General features: G+C 46.6%; 1 protein-coding gene across 1 annotated transcript in view; it reads right to left on the reverse strand.

Annotated features, from left to right (window-relative positions):
* Positions 1-1,511: 1,511 nt before the first annotated feature.
* Positions 1,512-17,416, reverse strand: part of CLIP2 (CAP-Gly domain containing linker protein 2) — a 61,554-nt gene continuing 45,649 nt past the window's right edge. The window contains exons 8-15 of the mRNA XM_074160880.1: positions 13,724-13,828; positions 11,174-12,118; positions 8,574-8,631; positions 6,842-6,925; positions 6,270-6,426; positions 5,612-5,771; positions 4,824-5,009; positions 1,512-1,601 (exon numbers count right to left, since the gene is read on the reverse strand). Coding sequence (XP_074016981.1) covers positions 1,512-1,601; positions 4,824-5,009; positions 5,612-5,771; positions 6,270-6,426; positions 6,842-6,925; positions 8,574-8,631; positions 11,174-12,118; positions 13,724-13,828 — 1,785 coding nt within the window. The remainder of the gene's footprint in view (positions 1,602-4,823; positions 5,010-5,611; positions 5,772-6,269; positions 6,427-6,841; positions 6,926-8,573; positions 8,632-11,173; positions 12,119-13,723; positions 13,829-17,416) is intronic.

A 17,416-nucleotide genomic window follows, 5' to 3' on the forward strand; every position in this document is an offset into this window, starting at 1 on the left:
GCTGTCTGTGGAGCTCTGTGCTCAAAAAAAGACCCAATAAACCACAGAGGAGTGAGGGGGGACAAGGCTGGGCAGCCTGGTTGTGGCCCAGGGCATCGGAGGCCTGCTCATCCATCTCTCTGTGGGAAGAAACACCAACCACACCTGTCCCCAAACCCAGAGCCACCACAGCTCCTTCCCAAACAGCAACAGGCAAGAAACGAAATAAATATCCCTCTGAAAACAGATTATTTCCCACGACACGCTATGATACAAGTACTAAGTGCAGCCTCCGTGCTCCAGAACAGCGATGTCTTCTGCAAGAGGAGGAGGGGAAACACGTCCCCATGCCCCCTCCTCCTCAGCCTACGTGTGCCAGCGTGACCAGTCAGCCCAGCAGGTTTCACTCGCTTGTGCAGGTCTTCGAGACACCAGGGTGGGTGGGAGGGAAGGGAGAGACCACGTGGGAAGCACTCAGCCTCTGGGCACGCGCTTTGGACTTGAACACCACAAGGAAATCAAATCCCTTTGCAGCTCCTGTGGGGTTACTGGGACTCGCTGACACTTCAGCCACCGCTGGGGGCAGCTGCCACCCAGACCACGTCAGCTGGTGGGACAAAAGGGCAGCTCACGCAATACAAATTAATTCCACAGTCAAAAACCAATACAGGTAAGAAAACCAAACCCAGGGAGATCTTTCTGCTCCCTCCTGGAACAATGGCTGCCTTGGAAAACCGGACGCCGGGATTGTCCTGATTACATCAGTTAGTAAATTATAAACATTGTCCTGCTTTAAAGTGAAAATACTGTGTCTGGTCTTTTGGAGGTGCTAAAGCCAGATGGGGTATTGTTTTTCCTGCCTGTGCACAGGAGCTGATACTGGCGTGAAATGATCCTCTTCACCTCTTCTCTATCAGAGCTTCTCCTGGAAGAAGAGAGACCTTGTTAGCCAAAATGAAGGCAAGAATAAGGGTCTTTTTACAGAAGAGGAAATGGAGGGACAGAATGGGATGTCATCAGGCCTGCCATGTCCCAACCACTGCTCTGCCCAGTAAGCCACATCGCCTCCTCCTCAGACTGGTCATCCTGCCTGTAAGGAAGTGAAGCCTGAGGCTACGCATCTTGCCCTACATCATGAAAACCATGGGAGACCAGGACAGCATGTCTCAAAAATGCCCCCATTGTTAAGGGGGCAGCAGAGATCTGAGACCAAGCAGGTTCTAGCTGGGACTGCCAAGAGACGAGCCATACAGGCAGTGACCTAGGAGACTGAGGGGAAACTCCCTTCCCACCACTTCTCCCAGAGCAAGCACCCACCACACCTCAGCGTGCACCTCACTAGCACCTTCCTGATGGCTTCACATAGCTTTAATGGTAAGGGAAGGTTCCCACCACGCTGGGAACTGGAGTTCTGCAGAGCCCTTTGCTTTTCCTGGGGGACTGACAGCACCAAGCTTTGCTGGCCCAGCTGCCCCCATCCTAGAGCCGCCCCCAGCACAGCGGGCAAGAAACCACATGAAGCAGTCACTCGTTTAAACAACATTCCGCTTATAACTTACCTCTTGCTTGTGGGATTTATCCTGCTGGTGAATCCCGTTAGCAGAGCCAGAATTTCCAACAGTCTGCAACACAGAAGGGACAAAATTTACTGAAGAGGGCCACAAGAGCCTAGAGGGTTTGCCTGCAAGCGCTGAGATCTGGCAAGGCTGCCGTCTCCTTCCTTTGCAGCCCACTCCACACAAGGAAAGGAGAATGCAAAAATCCCTTCCCAAGAAGCTTCCTGCCCTCTGCACCCTGGCCCAATCCCCACATCATGGATTGCATCCCTCCCAGCTACAAAACAACCCCCAAGATCCTTACGGACAGAGACTTCGGACTCTTAAATCCCCATAAACAAACCCTCAGCCAAGGGCAGCGTCAGCTACAGAGCACAGCACAGCAAACATCCCAGCAGCGAAAAGGACATTTGCCATCCCCCATTTCCCGTCTCTGGGGACAAAGTCTGGCAGCCAGGACAGGCTGTTCTATCTTTAGAAAGCACAAGAACTTTTAAACATTTATAATGTTTCTTTAGCGGGGATAATGTGGAGCCCTTCAGCTTCAAACTGACAGTACAACCGGCACAAATGAGAGAAGTCCAAAGTCACAGTGTGCCAGATGTCAGTTGTTTGGGTCTTGGTAATCAGATTCACGGTTGTTGGTGAATTGCTGATGGAAGCAAAACCAAATATTATGGGGAGACAAGACTGCAAGGTTCAAAACCCATCATTAGAGGAGTCCCAGCTCCCCAGCTTCCATTCTCACCGTGACCACAGAGGTGCATAATCCATCCCTATGGACAGAGGTCTAATTTGGGCAGGAAAAACAGGCAGAGATTCAAACTGAGCTCTGCTTTGAGAGCCCAAACTGTTTGCCAGGCAGTGAGCCCTGCCTGGATGGATGGGCAGAATGGTGTGGCTGCAGTGACCCGGCTTCGGGTCTGCACCCACGGCCACCGGCGAGTCAGGACTAACACAAGGCACCATGTCCTACCTGCAGCACACCCCGTCTGTGCACTGAGCAGCTATCAGATACCAGGAATTAGCTTTGAAATTTCGTCTCAGTACATGGCCACGATAATGAACACTAAGTGGTGCCATTCACTTGAAATTAAACAAAAAAGCTCCCAGAGCAATCACTGCAAATTCTCCAAGAAAAGGCCTGAGTGCCAAATCCTCATCATCTCCTGCAAAGCCGCGAGATCAGGGTCTCCCAAGACACGGAGAAGGCAAAGATCTTCTTCCTCTCTTACAGGACAGATACTTTGCAGCTGCAGGCATGGAACCAGCAAGGCAGGAATTACTGGACAAGGAGACGAAGCCACTGTGCTCCCTGAGCTCCTGCACCTCCCCGTCTCACAGCAGGGCCAGCCGTGCCCACCGAGGGCTGCAGAGCCCGGTGGCTGACGAAGCCCGCGCAGCGAGAGCAGCAGCTTGTGGTAATTAGAGATTTCCTTCTGCAGTGCGCTGTGAAGTGAAGGCTTTGCAGACAAAGACAAAAGCGATGCCAAGGCAGATCCCTGGGCAATGGCTGCCGCTGTCGGAGAGGGGAGGGGAGGTCAGAATGGGTTACAGCAGAAACGTGGCTTCGGGGGGAAGAACCATCAATTCCTTAACTATTGCACCAGGATCTCTTTAGACCAAAACATCCTTCGGCTCAGCCTGAAAGTCCCTGGTTAACACCTCCCCTTCACAAGGGGAGGGATGAACAGATATCATACCGAAACCTGGGAGCTTTGATCCAGACTTCCTTGTAACCAGACACGTTAAAAATCTGACATCAATAGAAGTTGGAAGTCTGGCTTTCCGCAATAATCCGCCGTCTGTCTCTTAACACCACGGTTTGTAGTTGAAGGCATAATACTATCTTGTCGTATCTCTAAGATTCCTTAAGCATGAAAGTATCAAAGTAATACCAGGGATAGATTAGCTGACCTCATAAGGTCCGTTCCAACTCACTTCATGGAAGATTAGTTATTTTCTACAGTTGGGGAAGAAATAATTACCACCTGGAGACAGGAATGCGAAAGGGAAGATTTCCTCTTCTCAAGGGACTTAGCGTTAAAGCAAACAGCGAATAACTTTCCCCACCCCTCCCGTAGCTTACAGCAGATGAGGTTGTCACGATGCATTTTCATTTGACACACAGCAATTACAGCAGAAGCTAAAGTCCCTCTCTGGGGGTACCCACAGAATTACAGTACGTCTTGGACTGCCACAAACGTGTCATCACGACCACAGCTGTCCCGCCTGGTGCTGGCAGACGGCCGCCGCGCTGCGGGATAGGAAGAGACTGTCTGCAACACACAGATGCTCCGCTGAGCCAGCAGAGCTTTCACAGGGCTGCAATTTTTGCCGTGCACCCTCCTCCCGAGAGCCTCCCTGCAAGTACCACTGCACTGCAAACAGCCAGTCGGGGTGTCTGCAAACCGTGCAGGAGAAAGTCTCACCAAGAGGAGGAGGAGACTTGATGCCCCCAGATTACCTACCACAACATATCTGCACCCGCAGCAGGGAAAACAAGCTCTCTGCTCATTTTCCGTGCCTAGTGGCTTGTTCTGTGCTATCCTAAGGTATCTGCTTGAATGCGAATTGTAGCTCATTACTGAAAGAGAAAGACATTTTTCAGCTAAGGATTTAAATGAGTAAGTACCGGTGGCTCTGAAAGCCATGACCTGGTTGCAGACACAAAAGAAATTACAGCCAGAAGAGTAAAAAAAAAGACATGAAGGGCAAAGTTTGGTGCAAGGGGTAGGTCGCTTCACAAGGAGGAATCAGTCAGGGCTCAGACACCGGGTACAAGACAGAAAAAGCCAAATGTGCAGAGTCAAGTTATTTACAGCCTTCAATTTCACGAAGGCGGCTGCAATACAAACAACAGAACCAGTTTTGCTTTTTTTTTTTTTTTCCCAGAAGAAACAAGGAAAGACCTAAGGACCTTGGAAGAGAAGATAGCAACTGGAATGGGATCATTCATAGCGTATCAGCAAACCCAGATCAGATACAGAGATGCCTCCAGGAACTGGTTAAAGAAATGGAAAACGTTTTCCCAGTCACCTCCTAAGTTTCTGCTTACGGACTGCAAGGAAATAAACCTCTCAAAGAACAGGGATGGCAGAAACCCTCAACTTTAATATTATAAAGTGCCTGTTCACAAGGATATGCGGCCACACATCATCGTACACGTAGGGAACAGTGACTCATGCTGCAACCTTCCCCAAAACGCCATATTTAGCAACCAATCCTGCAGAGCAGAAAAGAATCTGTAATTACCAACTAGCAAAACTTTTCTTCATTTTAAGGTACCTGTGTTTTCTCAGAGGAGAGCCTCATCGCTTCCATGAGCTTCTCCATCTGGTGGCCCTGCTCCAGCGCGTTGCGTAGCACGTCCTCCGTGCTGACGAGCCGGTGCTGCAGCCGGATCACCTCCGACTCTGACGAGGGGTCGATCAGGGAGTATCGCCTCTGATCCGTTACAGATTTTTCCTTGTCCTTACACAGCAAAGGAAGGGAAAATAGGAGCATGTTAGATTAAAACCAGTAACCGTAGACACTGAGCAAAGGAGAAATCCACAGTAACCCATATAACCATGTTTTGATGCCAACAGTAGATGGGGTCAGAGCACAGCTCTGAAGGCAATCCTACCAAGTGCTACCAACAGCAGCTCTAATTTGTTCCCAGCTGAGTTCAAATAAAATATTCACATTTCAACCACTGGAGGACACTGAAGTACACAGGAATTAGAGGACATTGCTTATTCCTAGATGAGAGAATGTGTAAAACAATGTAGGGTAGCCGATCGACCTTCAGTTTCTCCAACAGATTTTAGCCCTATTTATCCATGAATCTAAAACCAGTGGGAATAGGAAAACACTGGAGACGGACAGATGGACATTTTTGCTGCTTAATGAGGTGCTGCAAAGCCAGGCCACAGCTCACAGGTGCTGTCAAGGAAGTTCCCATCAGATGTTCAGCAGCACAAAAGAAAGCATGAAGACTTGGAGTAACGGTGAAGGGCTAGAACCCCTCCATGAGCAGCACAGAGTCCTCCAGCCCCCCAGGGCAAGGCCAGGAGGGGTTTTGATGCCCTCACCAGCACAACCAGTTTCTCTCGCAGCCCCTTGATGTCATCTTTGAGCTTCTGTTCCTTCAGCCGCCACTCGGCTTTGTGCACCTCCCGGCTCAGGTCCCGCTCTGGCCCGGGTGAGTGCCGGTTCGCCTCCAGTAACAACGCTCTCAGCTCATTCAAGCTCCTGGAAGAAGCAGCACAAAGAGGTGAAGACCTTTCCAGAGCCCCCGTGCCACCACAGTGCTGCCATGCTCCCTCCCACCTCTGTTACAGACCCAGAGAAAGGCCAGCGAGCAAACCTGACCCAACTCCCACCGCTTCGGGGGCTTCAGATCTCCCGTCCTCCCCACTGCACCAGCTGTGAAGAGACCGGGACCTGCACTGGGCACCAGCTTAGCTTTCTCATAGATGACTTCATTCAGCTTCTACATGGACACCAAACTGTCTGGCATCTCCTGGAGAGCAGCAAGAGGACAGTCCCTTTGATAATTCACAGCCCCTAATTTTAACCCAACGGCCACACGAGCATTTCTAAAGAACAGGAAAGCTGGGGGCTGGGCTTCAACAATTCAACCTTCAGATTTCTTTTGGTGATAAATTACAGCACCCCGAACGAACATGAACACACACACAGAGCTCCCTGTCTCGTCTCCAGCTCCATCCTTCAGACCTGCAGACTGACCTTTCCTTCTTGAGTAGCTCCTGGCTAATCAGGACCAGTTGCCCTGAAGCATCGTGTGTTTTCTTGGTCAAGGCTTCCAGTTCACCTTCCAGCCTCTTCTTTTCTTTTAACACTGAGTCAGCCTTCTTTTCTGCCGTTTTGCATTTATTTTCCAAAGCTACAAGAAGCAAAGGATACAGAGGGAAGAAAGGTCACTTTGTCTTTTACTTACATTCCTGCTTTTTGCCTTATTCCTAATTCCTACTCCCAACAGCTCGGGTCTGTTCAGCTCTGGATCTAACTCTATTTAAGGGGACATCTCAGAAACAACACACCCAGCTCCATTTATTTCTGCCTCTTTCAGCTTTTGACATTCAATGAGCCCAAAAACCCCTTCTCAAAGGATCCAAATATCTTCTGCAGGGTTTGTATTCACCTCCTGAAGAGAGACCAGAACTTGTGAACGAATTTTTACCAACAGGCAGGCAGTGTCATGTTTTATACCTGCCCCTTGCAGCACCTGGGCCCTTGTTTAACAGAGGACGAGCAGGGAAACACCTAGTTCCCACCAGCACTGGATTAGGGAAACTTACCACTTACTTGGGCCCTTAGAGTTTCAGTCTGGGACACCAGCGATGACACCTCTTTGTCTCTTTTACTCAGCTTGTCTTGGAGGTCTGTGGGAGAACGAAAAGACAAGACAAAGATTAGAAGCTTGGAAAATGCTCTGTGCAGATCAGGAAGGCATTGAGTGTAGGGCACGGGTCGGGGTGCGACAGGGGCATGGTGGTGGTACCCTCCATCGGCAGGGAAGCAGGAGGAGACAGAAAAGCGTGTTTCTCACTGCATCTCACCACCACCCAGGTATTAGGAGGCAAGATACACAGCTGGGAAGCAGTGGACAGGTTTAAGAAAGCAACCACAACGGGGGGGAAAATGGAATAAAACATTAATAAAAACCACAGAAAGAAACTTTCAGCACATTTCTTTGTGTTACCTCCTACACTGGAAGGCAGAAACAGTTTTTAAAAGACATCTTTTCTGGAAGGGATGCATTTCCACACTTAGAGAGGTAGATTAGAAGTATGATGTTTTTGTGGCTCAAATCTGAACTGGTTAGTTTTAGTACATCCTATATATGGCTTATCCTGTGTGGAAACACACACACGGGCTGAGTGGCATCTTTAAGAGCAGTGGCTGCTGGACCTGGTTACGTTATATGCTCCCAAGGCAGGAATTACCTGTCAATCAGCATATGATTTGGTATAGCATATATATATATATAAAAAGAATCCTGTACCTGCAAAGACAGTGATGAGGCCAATAAAGTGCCTAACTAGAACTCTGTCTGAACGCACAAGCAGCTGGAGGGACATTCAAACTAAACTACAGTTCAATTAAGCGAAGTTGAAGCCTGCAAAAGACCCCAGTAACCTCCGGTTAGATGGCTACATCCTCAGCAGGACTTTAACAAGAGCATTGCAGAAAACAGACTCCTTAGAGGTGAATAACTGAAAAAAACCTATGCTACCGTAAGCCAAATGCCATTTGAAGTGTTCTTTAGAGATCACCTTTGAGATCTACGCTGACAAGGCTTTTCTGATTAAAAAAAAAAAATAACCTTAAGGAAGAATGAAGAAAACTGAGTCTCCTGGGAATAAGCAAGGGAAGACAGGATCTGCAAGCACCTTATGTGTCTTGGAACATTCACAGACACCCAAAAGCGTTTGCCACGCACAGCGATGCGGTAGGACATCGCTCCCAACAGAGACCATCTGGGCCATCCAGCTCCAATCTTGCCCGTCCTGCTGTTGCTCAGACTCGGGGTCACACCTTCCCCCCTCCATGAGGGAGGCTGAGCACAATTCAGTTCCCAAGCTGCATTATACGCATTTTCTGAGTGCAAAAATTCTGCATTTTGTTAAAAGGACGGATTTGATTTATAGTAAGCTTAATATAAAAAGTAACCCCCATTATCTTAAGCCAATCACGTTAATATCTACCATTAGCACTCCCCTCCTAGGAACGAGTTACATCTAAAATGTAACATCAGTGATGGGATGGAAGTGTGCCCATCTCCCCAGATCTGCCTCCAGCCTGCACCACCTGCATGGTGAGTGTGTAACACAAGAGTGAAAACATCTACCCCTGCATTTGCTCAGCTGGATTGGGGAAATCAAAAAAAGCCAGACAACAAATCCCATCCAGCAAAATCTGAGAGGAAACGGCTTCCGAAGCCCCTTCCACACAGCCGTCCCTGCAGGAGCAGAAAGTCAGAACACACTAGAACAGGGCGTTCCAAGACAAGACGATAAAATTTCATACCTTCCATAGTCTGCTTCATCTTTATCTTTTCTTCTGAAATATCATTAGTTTCAATCATCTGAAATAAATGTAAAATACGAGATGTAAACCGCGCTTGACCCAAAGATTAAAGTTAACAACCAAAGCCTCATCCAAAGTGGAAACTTATCTGGCACCCAAGTTACGATGTTTTACGTCCTTCCTGCAAGGGCAACAAAGGTTTTTGAGGAGTCACTTCTGTGGTTGGATACTACTGAAGTACCATCGGAATATGTCTACACACAACAGGCAGCTGAGCACAACAGTGAGAGTCACTCAGGAGGGAAAAGACACCAGGTTTTCCCTGTGAGTTCTGGTTCCTGCTGTCTCACACCCAGAGCTTGTGCAGAGCGATGGAAGATGCTCTCCTTCGGACCACTCTCCTGTGGTTAACCACAGCAATTTCAGGTGTGAATGCTCTCTAGCATTCAACTTGAGAGCTATCAGACAAGTTCCTCAACTTCTGAAGATTCTAACTGTGCCCAAAGTTATAAAACCAGTGATAAAACATTGATAAAGTTATAATTATTAAAGACTGAATACATTAATAATAATAGAAAGCAAATATTGGTCCGTATAGAGGATTCTGCCTTTCCCCATCCTCTTTTGTCTATATTACAATGAAGAGTGTAAAGCCAGAGACCACAGAGCTCGTGGCCAAGCTTTCCATTGCAGAAGCCACAATTCAGCCCTTCAAGCCTCTTCACAACAAGCAGCCTTCGGTGGGTCGCTGTGGCCACCACCCCTGAAAGCCCTGAGGTGTGTCTGAAAGACCTTGAGTGGGCTGCAGGATACGTCCAAGAGAAGTAGAACCTTCTCCAAAAGGGAAATATGCTGCCTGATGTACTTTTGATACAGAAAAGCTATTTAATGCTCTTTGGAAGCGCAGTTGTGGTTCTCCCTTGAAGGTCTAGGAAAGACAGCACCATTCGTGGTCACAAGACATCTGTTTGTTTAAAATATTTGGATAGTTAATACTGCAGTCACATTAAATCAGCTATGACATTTGAAAATAGAATTTGTCCCACGACACTCAAAGGCTTTCACCCATGCATTTCTTCCCACATTTTCCTGATTTTAATCAATACATAGTTAAAATAATTATTTCAAGACTCCCTGGTTCTAATTCAATATCAATGTCCCCCAGAGCTTTCATTTATTTAAAGGGCTCTGGAACAACCCTCCAGCTTCTTTTACATTCGTTCCTGAATATTGGCTATAACATGTGACATGTTGTAATAACAACCCACTTTTCCCAGGGCCCTGGCTGTAATTATTGTTCATGACTCTCTTCACTAGATGAAACATGTCGAGCAACCCTTGAAACACCATTAATGTAGATTCCTTCTTGGCTTTTTGCCTCTCCTGCCCATCTGAGCATGCCTTTTTGCAGGCATGAAGCTCTGACTTGGCCAACAGTAATTCATGGGCTTGACTTTGCTGCCTAGAGGAGGAACCGATTCCAATGGGGTTGTTCACGTTGGCAAATTAAAATTAAACATCGGCATTGCATTTGCTTCACGGGCACCTCGGTTTGGAACAGGGACTACATCACCAGCGATAGATTTCAAATGAGTATTCTTAAACCATGCCCAGTTCGTGGCTTATTTTCATTCTCTGCATCCCCACAGGGACAAGTTGTAAGTTGGCTTTTTTCTCATTCCTCATGCAAAATCTAAACACAAATAGGGGTCCAGCCTAGAGCCACGAGTAGCAATCTCCCCCCTCACTCTAGTGCAAAGCCATGTGTCCCTGTGCCACGCCACGAAGGCAGGATAGCATCCTCTCACAAGCAGTCAGAAAAACGAGGATGATATAAAAAGACACAAAGGCCACCAAAATTTGACCTCTTCGTATCACTACTGTTTTCATTCTAGCCTTCCCTGGGAGGCTCAGGACTCACATTTTATTTGCCCAGCCTGGTGCCATCCTGCCCATTGGTAGAAGCTCTTCCACTACAGTCCTCAAAGTCAACATTTCCCTGTCTCCCCCATACATGCTGTGAAGCCTCCCTACTTCCTCTGCCGCATTGTGGACCCACACACCCACCCCTCCCACCCCATTCCATCACCTCAGGTCCCTAACCGAGCCTCTCAAACCATGCTCCACATGCTCTGTCTCAGCACGGGCAATGACTCTTCTTCCACCCTGTCCTCCATCTGCCCCTAAAGGGCCTTGCTCAGTGATACGCTATGGCTGCTGCAGCTCCCTGGAGGACAACATCTATATTATAGAAATGATGCTTTTCCAGATAAAAACGTTGCTTGCTCAGGATGAGAGCCCACCCCAACAAGCCACAATAGCCCTATTCTGCTGCCACAGCACTCATGTGCCTTCAAGCCCAGGTGTGGCCCGCTTGCTTCTCTTGACTCTTATTTCCTCTAATTGTGCCACCGTACTGGCTTTCAAAGTGGGAAGACACCTTCACCATGGAGATGCAGTGCAGGAAAAGCACTAACAATGGAAGGTAAAAACATCCAGATACTTGGAGGCATAAAAGCCTCAGAAAACTGCACAGGCCAACAGCTGAGGACTACTCCCAGGAAGCGTAACCAACAAGCAAAATGACCCAGAAGTCATACATTTGCGTGCTGAGAAGGATGCAGGGCCTCCATGGACTGCAGCTTGTTCTCTAAGACAAGCACTTTTTCTTGCAATCTGTGGATCTCCTGTTTGCTCTGGGCTTCTGTTTTCTGTAAGGTTTCATAGTCCAACATCTTCTTCTCAGCCAAAGAAATCTGCTCTTTCAAGAAAGCTATGGCTTGTGTCTGATCTTTATATTCACTGTGAAGTTTCTCCAGTTCATGCACCCTCAGCTCAGCATCTCGACACTTGTCCTTCACATCTTGGAGCTCAAGAAGGTGCTGATTGCTTTTGGTTTCCAGTTGCATTTTCCAGTTGCTGTTGCTTTTTTCCACTTCATCCACAGCCTCCTGCAACTTCAGTTTGAGACTCTCTTTCTCCTTTATATGAACAGCCGTCTCAATGTCATGCTTGGCTTTCAGGTTCTCCAACTCAAGCTGGTGCTCCATCTTTATACTCTCCACCACCGCCTTCAGTTCCACGATCTCCTTGTGCTGGGTGTCAGGGCCTGTGTTTAATGTGGCTTTCAGGTCCTCCAGAGACTTCTGGTGGTCAGAAGCTAACGTGTCCAACTTGGACTTCCAGTTGTCCATGAGCCCCATGTTCTCATTAGTGGCTTGCTGAACTTTATGCTTTAGGTCAACAATTTCCTGTGCGTACTTCTCATTGACAGACTTCAGCTTCTCCATCTCCTGCTGGTACTTCTTTAAGGTCTTCTCGTACTTCTCCTTTAGCTGGCTGCTCTCCTTCTGATGCTCCTTGTTGGCAGACAGGAGTTGATCTCGTAGACGAAGAGCCTCTGACTGCAAGCCGAGGTTATGCTCGGGGGTCTCTGCTTGGTGAGAGCTCCTCAGGCACTGCCGAAGCTCCTCCACCTCGCTGCGCCTGAGGCTCAGCTCCTCCTCCAGCTGCAGGATCCTGGACTTCTCCGCTACCGTGGTTAACTGCAACACAACAGAGAAGACAAAGTCAGTGCCCACCTCTCATCGTTGCATCCTGCCTTTTAGCACGTGTGCTCCAGTGGAAGTAAATCCAAAGTACATTAGTCAAAGTTCAAATAAACAGGAAAAGGATACCCAGCACCCTCCAGTCCGAGTACGGTTTTGCACCAGGGTAACCATCACCAATAACTCTAACAGTTATTACCTCCTTGTGCCAATTGCAATTTGTTTTTTTCTAATACGAACCTCTCATTTTCCACAGAGAAACACGCATCTTGGAAACAACCCTGGAAATTTGCTAGAGAGCAGCAGCGGTTTATGAAAAATAATGTCCTGAAAGGGCATTATATTTCCAGACTAGGCATCTTGCCAGGCGATGCACAGAGGAAATGTGACTGCACATGCAGGAGCATCGCAAGCGTTGAAACCAGCATTGAGCATATCGTGTTTCCTTTATTGCTCAGCAATCCTCAGCCCACAGCCCTCGCCTCCGCGTCGCAATTTGTTTACCCTGGTGTAAAAAGGCAGAGGGGTTTTCACACGTGAGTAATTGTTAGAGTTTTATTAGCAAAGTAAAAATAACGTCGAAGGCTAGAGGATGCAAGACAATAAATCTGGCCATGGTTAACACTGAGCATAAGGGCTATGGATCAATGTCTCACAATCTGAATGGGACCTGATGGGGCTGAACTACCTGCTCGTCACAGGGAGTTCAGGGTACGGCAGCTACGGATGGAGAAGAGGAGATTTGACTAGATGAAATATTAGAAAAAGGCAGAAGAAGCAAGAAAACCAAGCCAAAACACAAGCAATCAATTCCATTTCATTTCAATTGCCATTTTCCCCACTAACCATCAGCCCAGGAGGCTGGGGGGTGGTATTTTAGATGGGGAAAAGGAGGCATTCAAACCATTTAGCCCTTTTGGAGAACTTCACGGTTGTGTTTCCTACAGCTCTGACAAATCCATTGGTGAGGAGCAAGCTCACTGTAGGCAAGTTTGACGCTTCCCACACCACGCCAGGGTGAAAAAGCCCCTTCCACATCTGGCTGCTTTTAGGTTTGGGTGCGTTGTTCATCTGGGCAACCTGTCCTGCTGCAGGCAAGGCCAAGGGCCAGATCTGGTCCACCTGCACGCACCAATATCTTCCATTTCAGACGGCAGCTCCCACAGCTGGAGGGAGGACAAAGGGAATGCTGATTGCAATGTTATTCCCTATTACAGCCTGGGGGGAGCCTGGAGGCAGAATGAATTGTGCAGCAGGGTGCAGATATTATTTTGGGCATGTTAATTGAAAGATGAATTGTGAAGAGCTCATGTGTCAAATGGTGGCATGGGGCAGAGAAGCAAACTCAATCTGAGAAACAAGTCCCCACACAAGAAGCAAAGCTAAAAATTATATCGTACTACCATTTCCAGGAGAGAGAGCAAAGGAAAAAAAAAACAACAAAACAACCCAAACAAAAAAATCAGGGAAGCCTAAATCCAAGCCAAAAACCAATCAACCCCACAAACCAAATTAAAAAGAAACCCAAAGCAAGGCGTCATGAGCATCAACGCAGGGGGCAAGCGCGCTGTTCTGCAGGCAGGGCAAGTGGGGGTCGATTACCCTGGTGTCCTCTAATTCTCTGAGGAGTTTTTCAGCCTGTGCCTTCTCAAACAGCAGGCTCTGCTCGAGCTCCCGTATTCGGGCATGCTCCAACTGCGTCTGAGTCTGGTCACACATAGGGAAAAAAGAAGAGTGGAGATGGGAAAAGGGGAAGGGAGAGAGAGAGAGAGGAAAGGAAAGAGGGAAAAGAGAGGGAAAGAGAAGGCTGCAACATCATCTTCAGTGTACAAGACAAGGAAAGGCAGTTCACAACAGGAGGAAAATAAAGATCCAAATAAGCAGGAAAAAAAATCCAACCAAACAGAAAATGGTCACTTTTACATGGTACTCGTAGTGGCTATTCACAGGAAAATGGAATCTGTGATGGGAAAACGTCCCTCTGCATTAGTGTTTTCCTGCATCATGACTATACTGAAGACACTTCTAAAAAGCAAAAGCTCTCACCGCTGCAGACCACCAGTACAAGACCCTTGCACCACACAAGAGAATGCGAGGACCTTGCAGTGATTCGCTGCATCTCTCCTCTAGAGGAATCACAAGATAGACTGAAAAGGATTGGGAGTTCCCATCCTCTTTTTGCTCCGGAGACAGCTTGAACCCTGCACTAGGTGGGGGATTAAAAAAAAAAAAAAAAAAAAAAAAAAGCAGGTCATACTGTACACAGCATGTTGCTAAAACCAAAAATATACTGCACTGAGAGCAAATAGAAAAAATTTAGATACCAAACTGTTATAACTGTTATATAAATCAGTGTTTTAGGTTTGAATAGGGCTGCTATGAATTTCAAAGTGATTTTTGCACACTAAGACTCTAACAGCCTTGTAGACAGGACTACTTTTTGTTTTGTTTTTGCTTTTTTGGGTTTTTTTTTGTTTGTTTGGGGGTTTTTTTGTTTGTGGTTTTTTTTGTTTTTTTTGTTTTTTTTTTAAACAGATGAGTAAACTAAGCACAAGAAGTTTGTGTAACCTGCCAAATCCAGGAGCATCGACTCAGGGCATTGCTTTGGTGCCCTTCACTTTTAAAGCAGACATATCATAAAGCTGCGTTTGGTGATAAACCTCAGGGCTCTACAGCGACCACTGTAATATCATGTAAAATTTCCCATAAATAAAAGAGGAGAGGAGACATGGGCAAATGCATGCAGACTCTGGCCTTTGCATTTTTTTAGCTTACAAAACCAACATTTTCCTTTGAATTAGACTGGACCTATCAAAAAACAAACCAACCTTATGAGAATCTTTTTTTTTTTTTTACCCCCATTTTCTGCCCTTCGTTTTCCATGTAATTGTTTGCTTCCCCCTCTTTCTATTGGAACCAGTTTTAGTGAGGTTTTGCCCTTTCCTACAGTAAAGCAAGTTTTGATTAGTTGTGTACAAACAATGGAAAATGAAGTTTGGAAAAATCCATATTTTCCTCTTATGGCTTGAAAGGTATCATGATATATCTATTTATAGATGGTCAAAATCTCAACTGCCTGATATATTCAGACTGCTCCACATTTCATGTGGTCTGTTTGATCCCTGAAGGTGGAAAAAAACATGTGGTGTCAAAAACCCAAACATTATCAAAACCCCCAAATAACATCACTGAAGTGCAAAAAAGGTTTGAATTCATCCTAATAAGAAAAATAAAGAAATTTAATTTTGTACTGAGTGGCTTCTCCCACTCTCTGTTAAGCTCAAGGATCCTCATCTCGAGATGGAGCTCTAGGCTTCATTTTATTTACGAGGATAATTATTCCATTGATACTAATGAATTTTTTTCAGTTCACATTAGCTCAAAATCCCCAAGTGAAGCTTCAGCAACACAAACTTTTGAAGTTACCTTAACTGGCGGCAGCACATCAGGTATTGGTTACCTGAAGACGGTGACCTATCACAAAACTAATCTCTGAATCTCCCAAAGAAACTTTCTCAAGACTCCTGAGGTTGACACTCAAGTTTCCAGCCAAGCTTGCTCAGTACCTACCAATCCTCCTATTTTCCAAGTCTGGAAAAACACATGAAACTAGAGGAGAAAAATAACCAGGGAAGAAAGTTAGAGCAACTGTTTTACAGTCCTTAAATACAGCTTCACTGAAGATTGGCATCAAATCCTGTCTTATTTTTATTTTATGCAAATCTGTTTGCCTAGCCAGTGTGACTCAGAGCCTCAAATCCAGAGTTTTCCTGCACTTTAAAGAAGTTCAGATCTGAGTTTTAGACTTACTTCTTCTTGCTATTAGCCTGAAATTACCATTCACAAATTACAAACTGGCTTCCCACTGGTGTTCAACGTATGAGGTAGGTTCCAGGAGATGAGCATGAGACAGTTCCTGGAAGAGGTTAATATTTCCTATAACAACAACAGTCTTCCACCATTAAAAGGCTTTCTCAAAAGGTTTTGTTTTCCTGCAATTGCTTTTCACCTTCCGAGGCACTATAGCACCAGCACTGCCAACCAGGATCAAAAATGGGTTGAATTCACAACTATATTTTAAGGCTCAACCTGCAGCTCCCCCTTTTTTATCATAGGTCCAAACACTGGATGCATATCTCCAGGCTTCAGACAGATTGATTTCTTTGCCCAAAGAGCTTCTAGTGATGCTGCCTGCCACACTCAGCACCCAAGAGTCCCAGCTTTGCTCAAAAACTGCATGATATTATGAGAAACACCATGGAATTTAGCCTGGCCTTCAGCAGAAACCCGAGATCCAGGGACCATGGAGGAGATAATCTTTTCTTACCATCGTGACTGTTCCTGGCCCTTAAGTGCAAGATAAACATTCTCCCCTGAGTACTCAGAAGGTGGCTGTTGACCAGAGGAGGGGGTGACAACTGTCCTGGGTTTTGCCTTTGGCATTTGGGTGGTTAGTTGAGCTCTTGGGGATTTTACATGAAGAATATCAGGGACAATCATTTCCCAGGAAACACACTGCAACACGAAGGAGCACTTATCCCCCTGATTGCCAATGAGAGATTTTTTTTTTTTCTTTAAGTGAATTACATGCTTCTGGAAACCCTAACTGTCTCCACCACAAAGCAGGCAGGTGAGAATTAACTCCAATGGATCAATCATTCAGTCTGAGCATCCAAATTAGACAGGACAGAATGTAAAACCTGACCACAGCAAAGCCCTCCGACAGTGTCTGTGCTGTCACTGGTGTTGGACCCACAGGGGAACACCCCAGTTCTCTGGATCGCAGGAAACCAATCTACTCCATGACTCTTTCCTAAGTTATTTGTCCTTCTGTACAGATGAACATGGACGTGGGGACAGGTCCCTGGCAGCCTGCAAGAAGCTTGGCCACATCCCCATCGCAAAGCAACTCCTTCCCAGCCTGAATGAAAGTCAAGTCTATCCTCAGCTTGGGACCTGCAGTCATAGGAGCACTTACGTCACAGCAACTTACCATCTTGCTAAAACATTGTGGCTTTTAAAAAAATATCTACCTAAATATACCTGCCAGCTAACCCTTGTCCCATTGCCATTACTCCACAGCCAGGCTTAAACACTTAGACAGGGACAATCCACTGCTCTTGAAGGGAGGGATGGAGCAATCACCCTTCTGTAAAGCACTGGGGAAACCTATCACCCAAGCTCAGGAATCAAGAGAAACCTGATTTTTCACCCAAACCCTAGGCAGAAACTGCACTTGCTGTCTTTTAGCAAAAGTCTGCTGTCAGCGCATTGCTGATTTATACCCTGTCAAAC

Source organism: Numenius arquata, chromosome 18, assembly GCF_964106895.1.
Source record: "Numenius arquata chromosome 18, bNumArq3.hap1.1, whole genome shotgun sequence".
NCBI classification, from domain to species: domain Eukaryota; kingdom Metazoa; phylum Chordata; class Aves; order Charadriiformes; family Scolopacidae; genus Numenius; species Numenius arquata.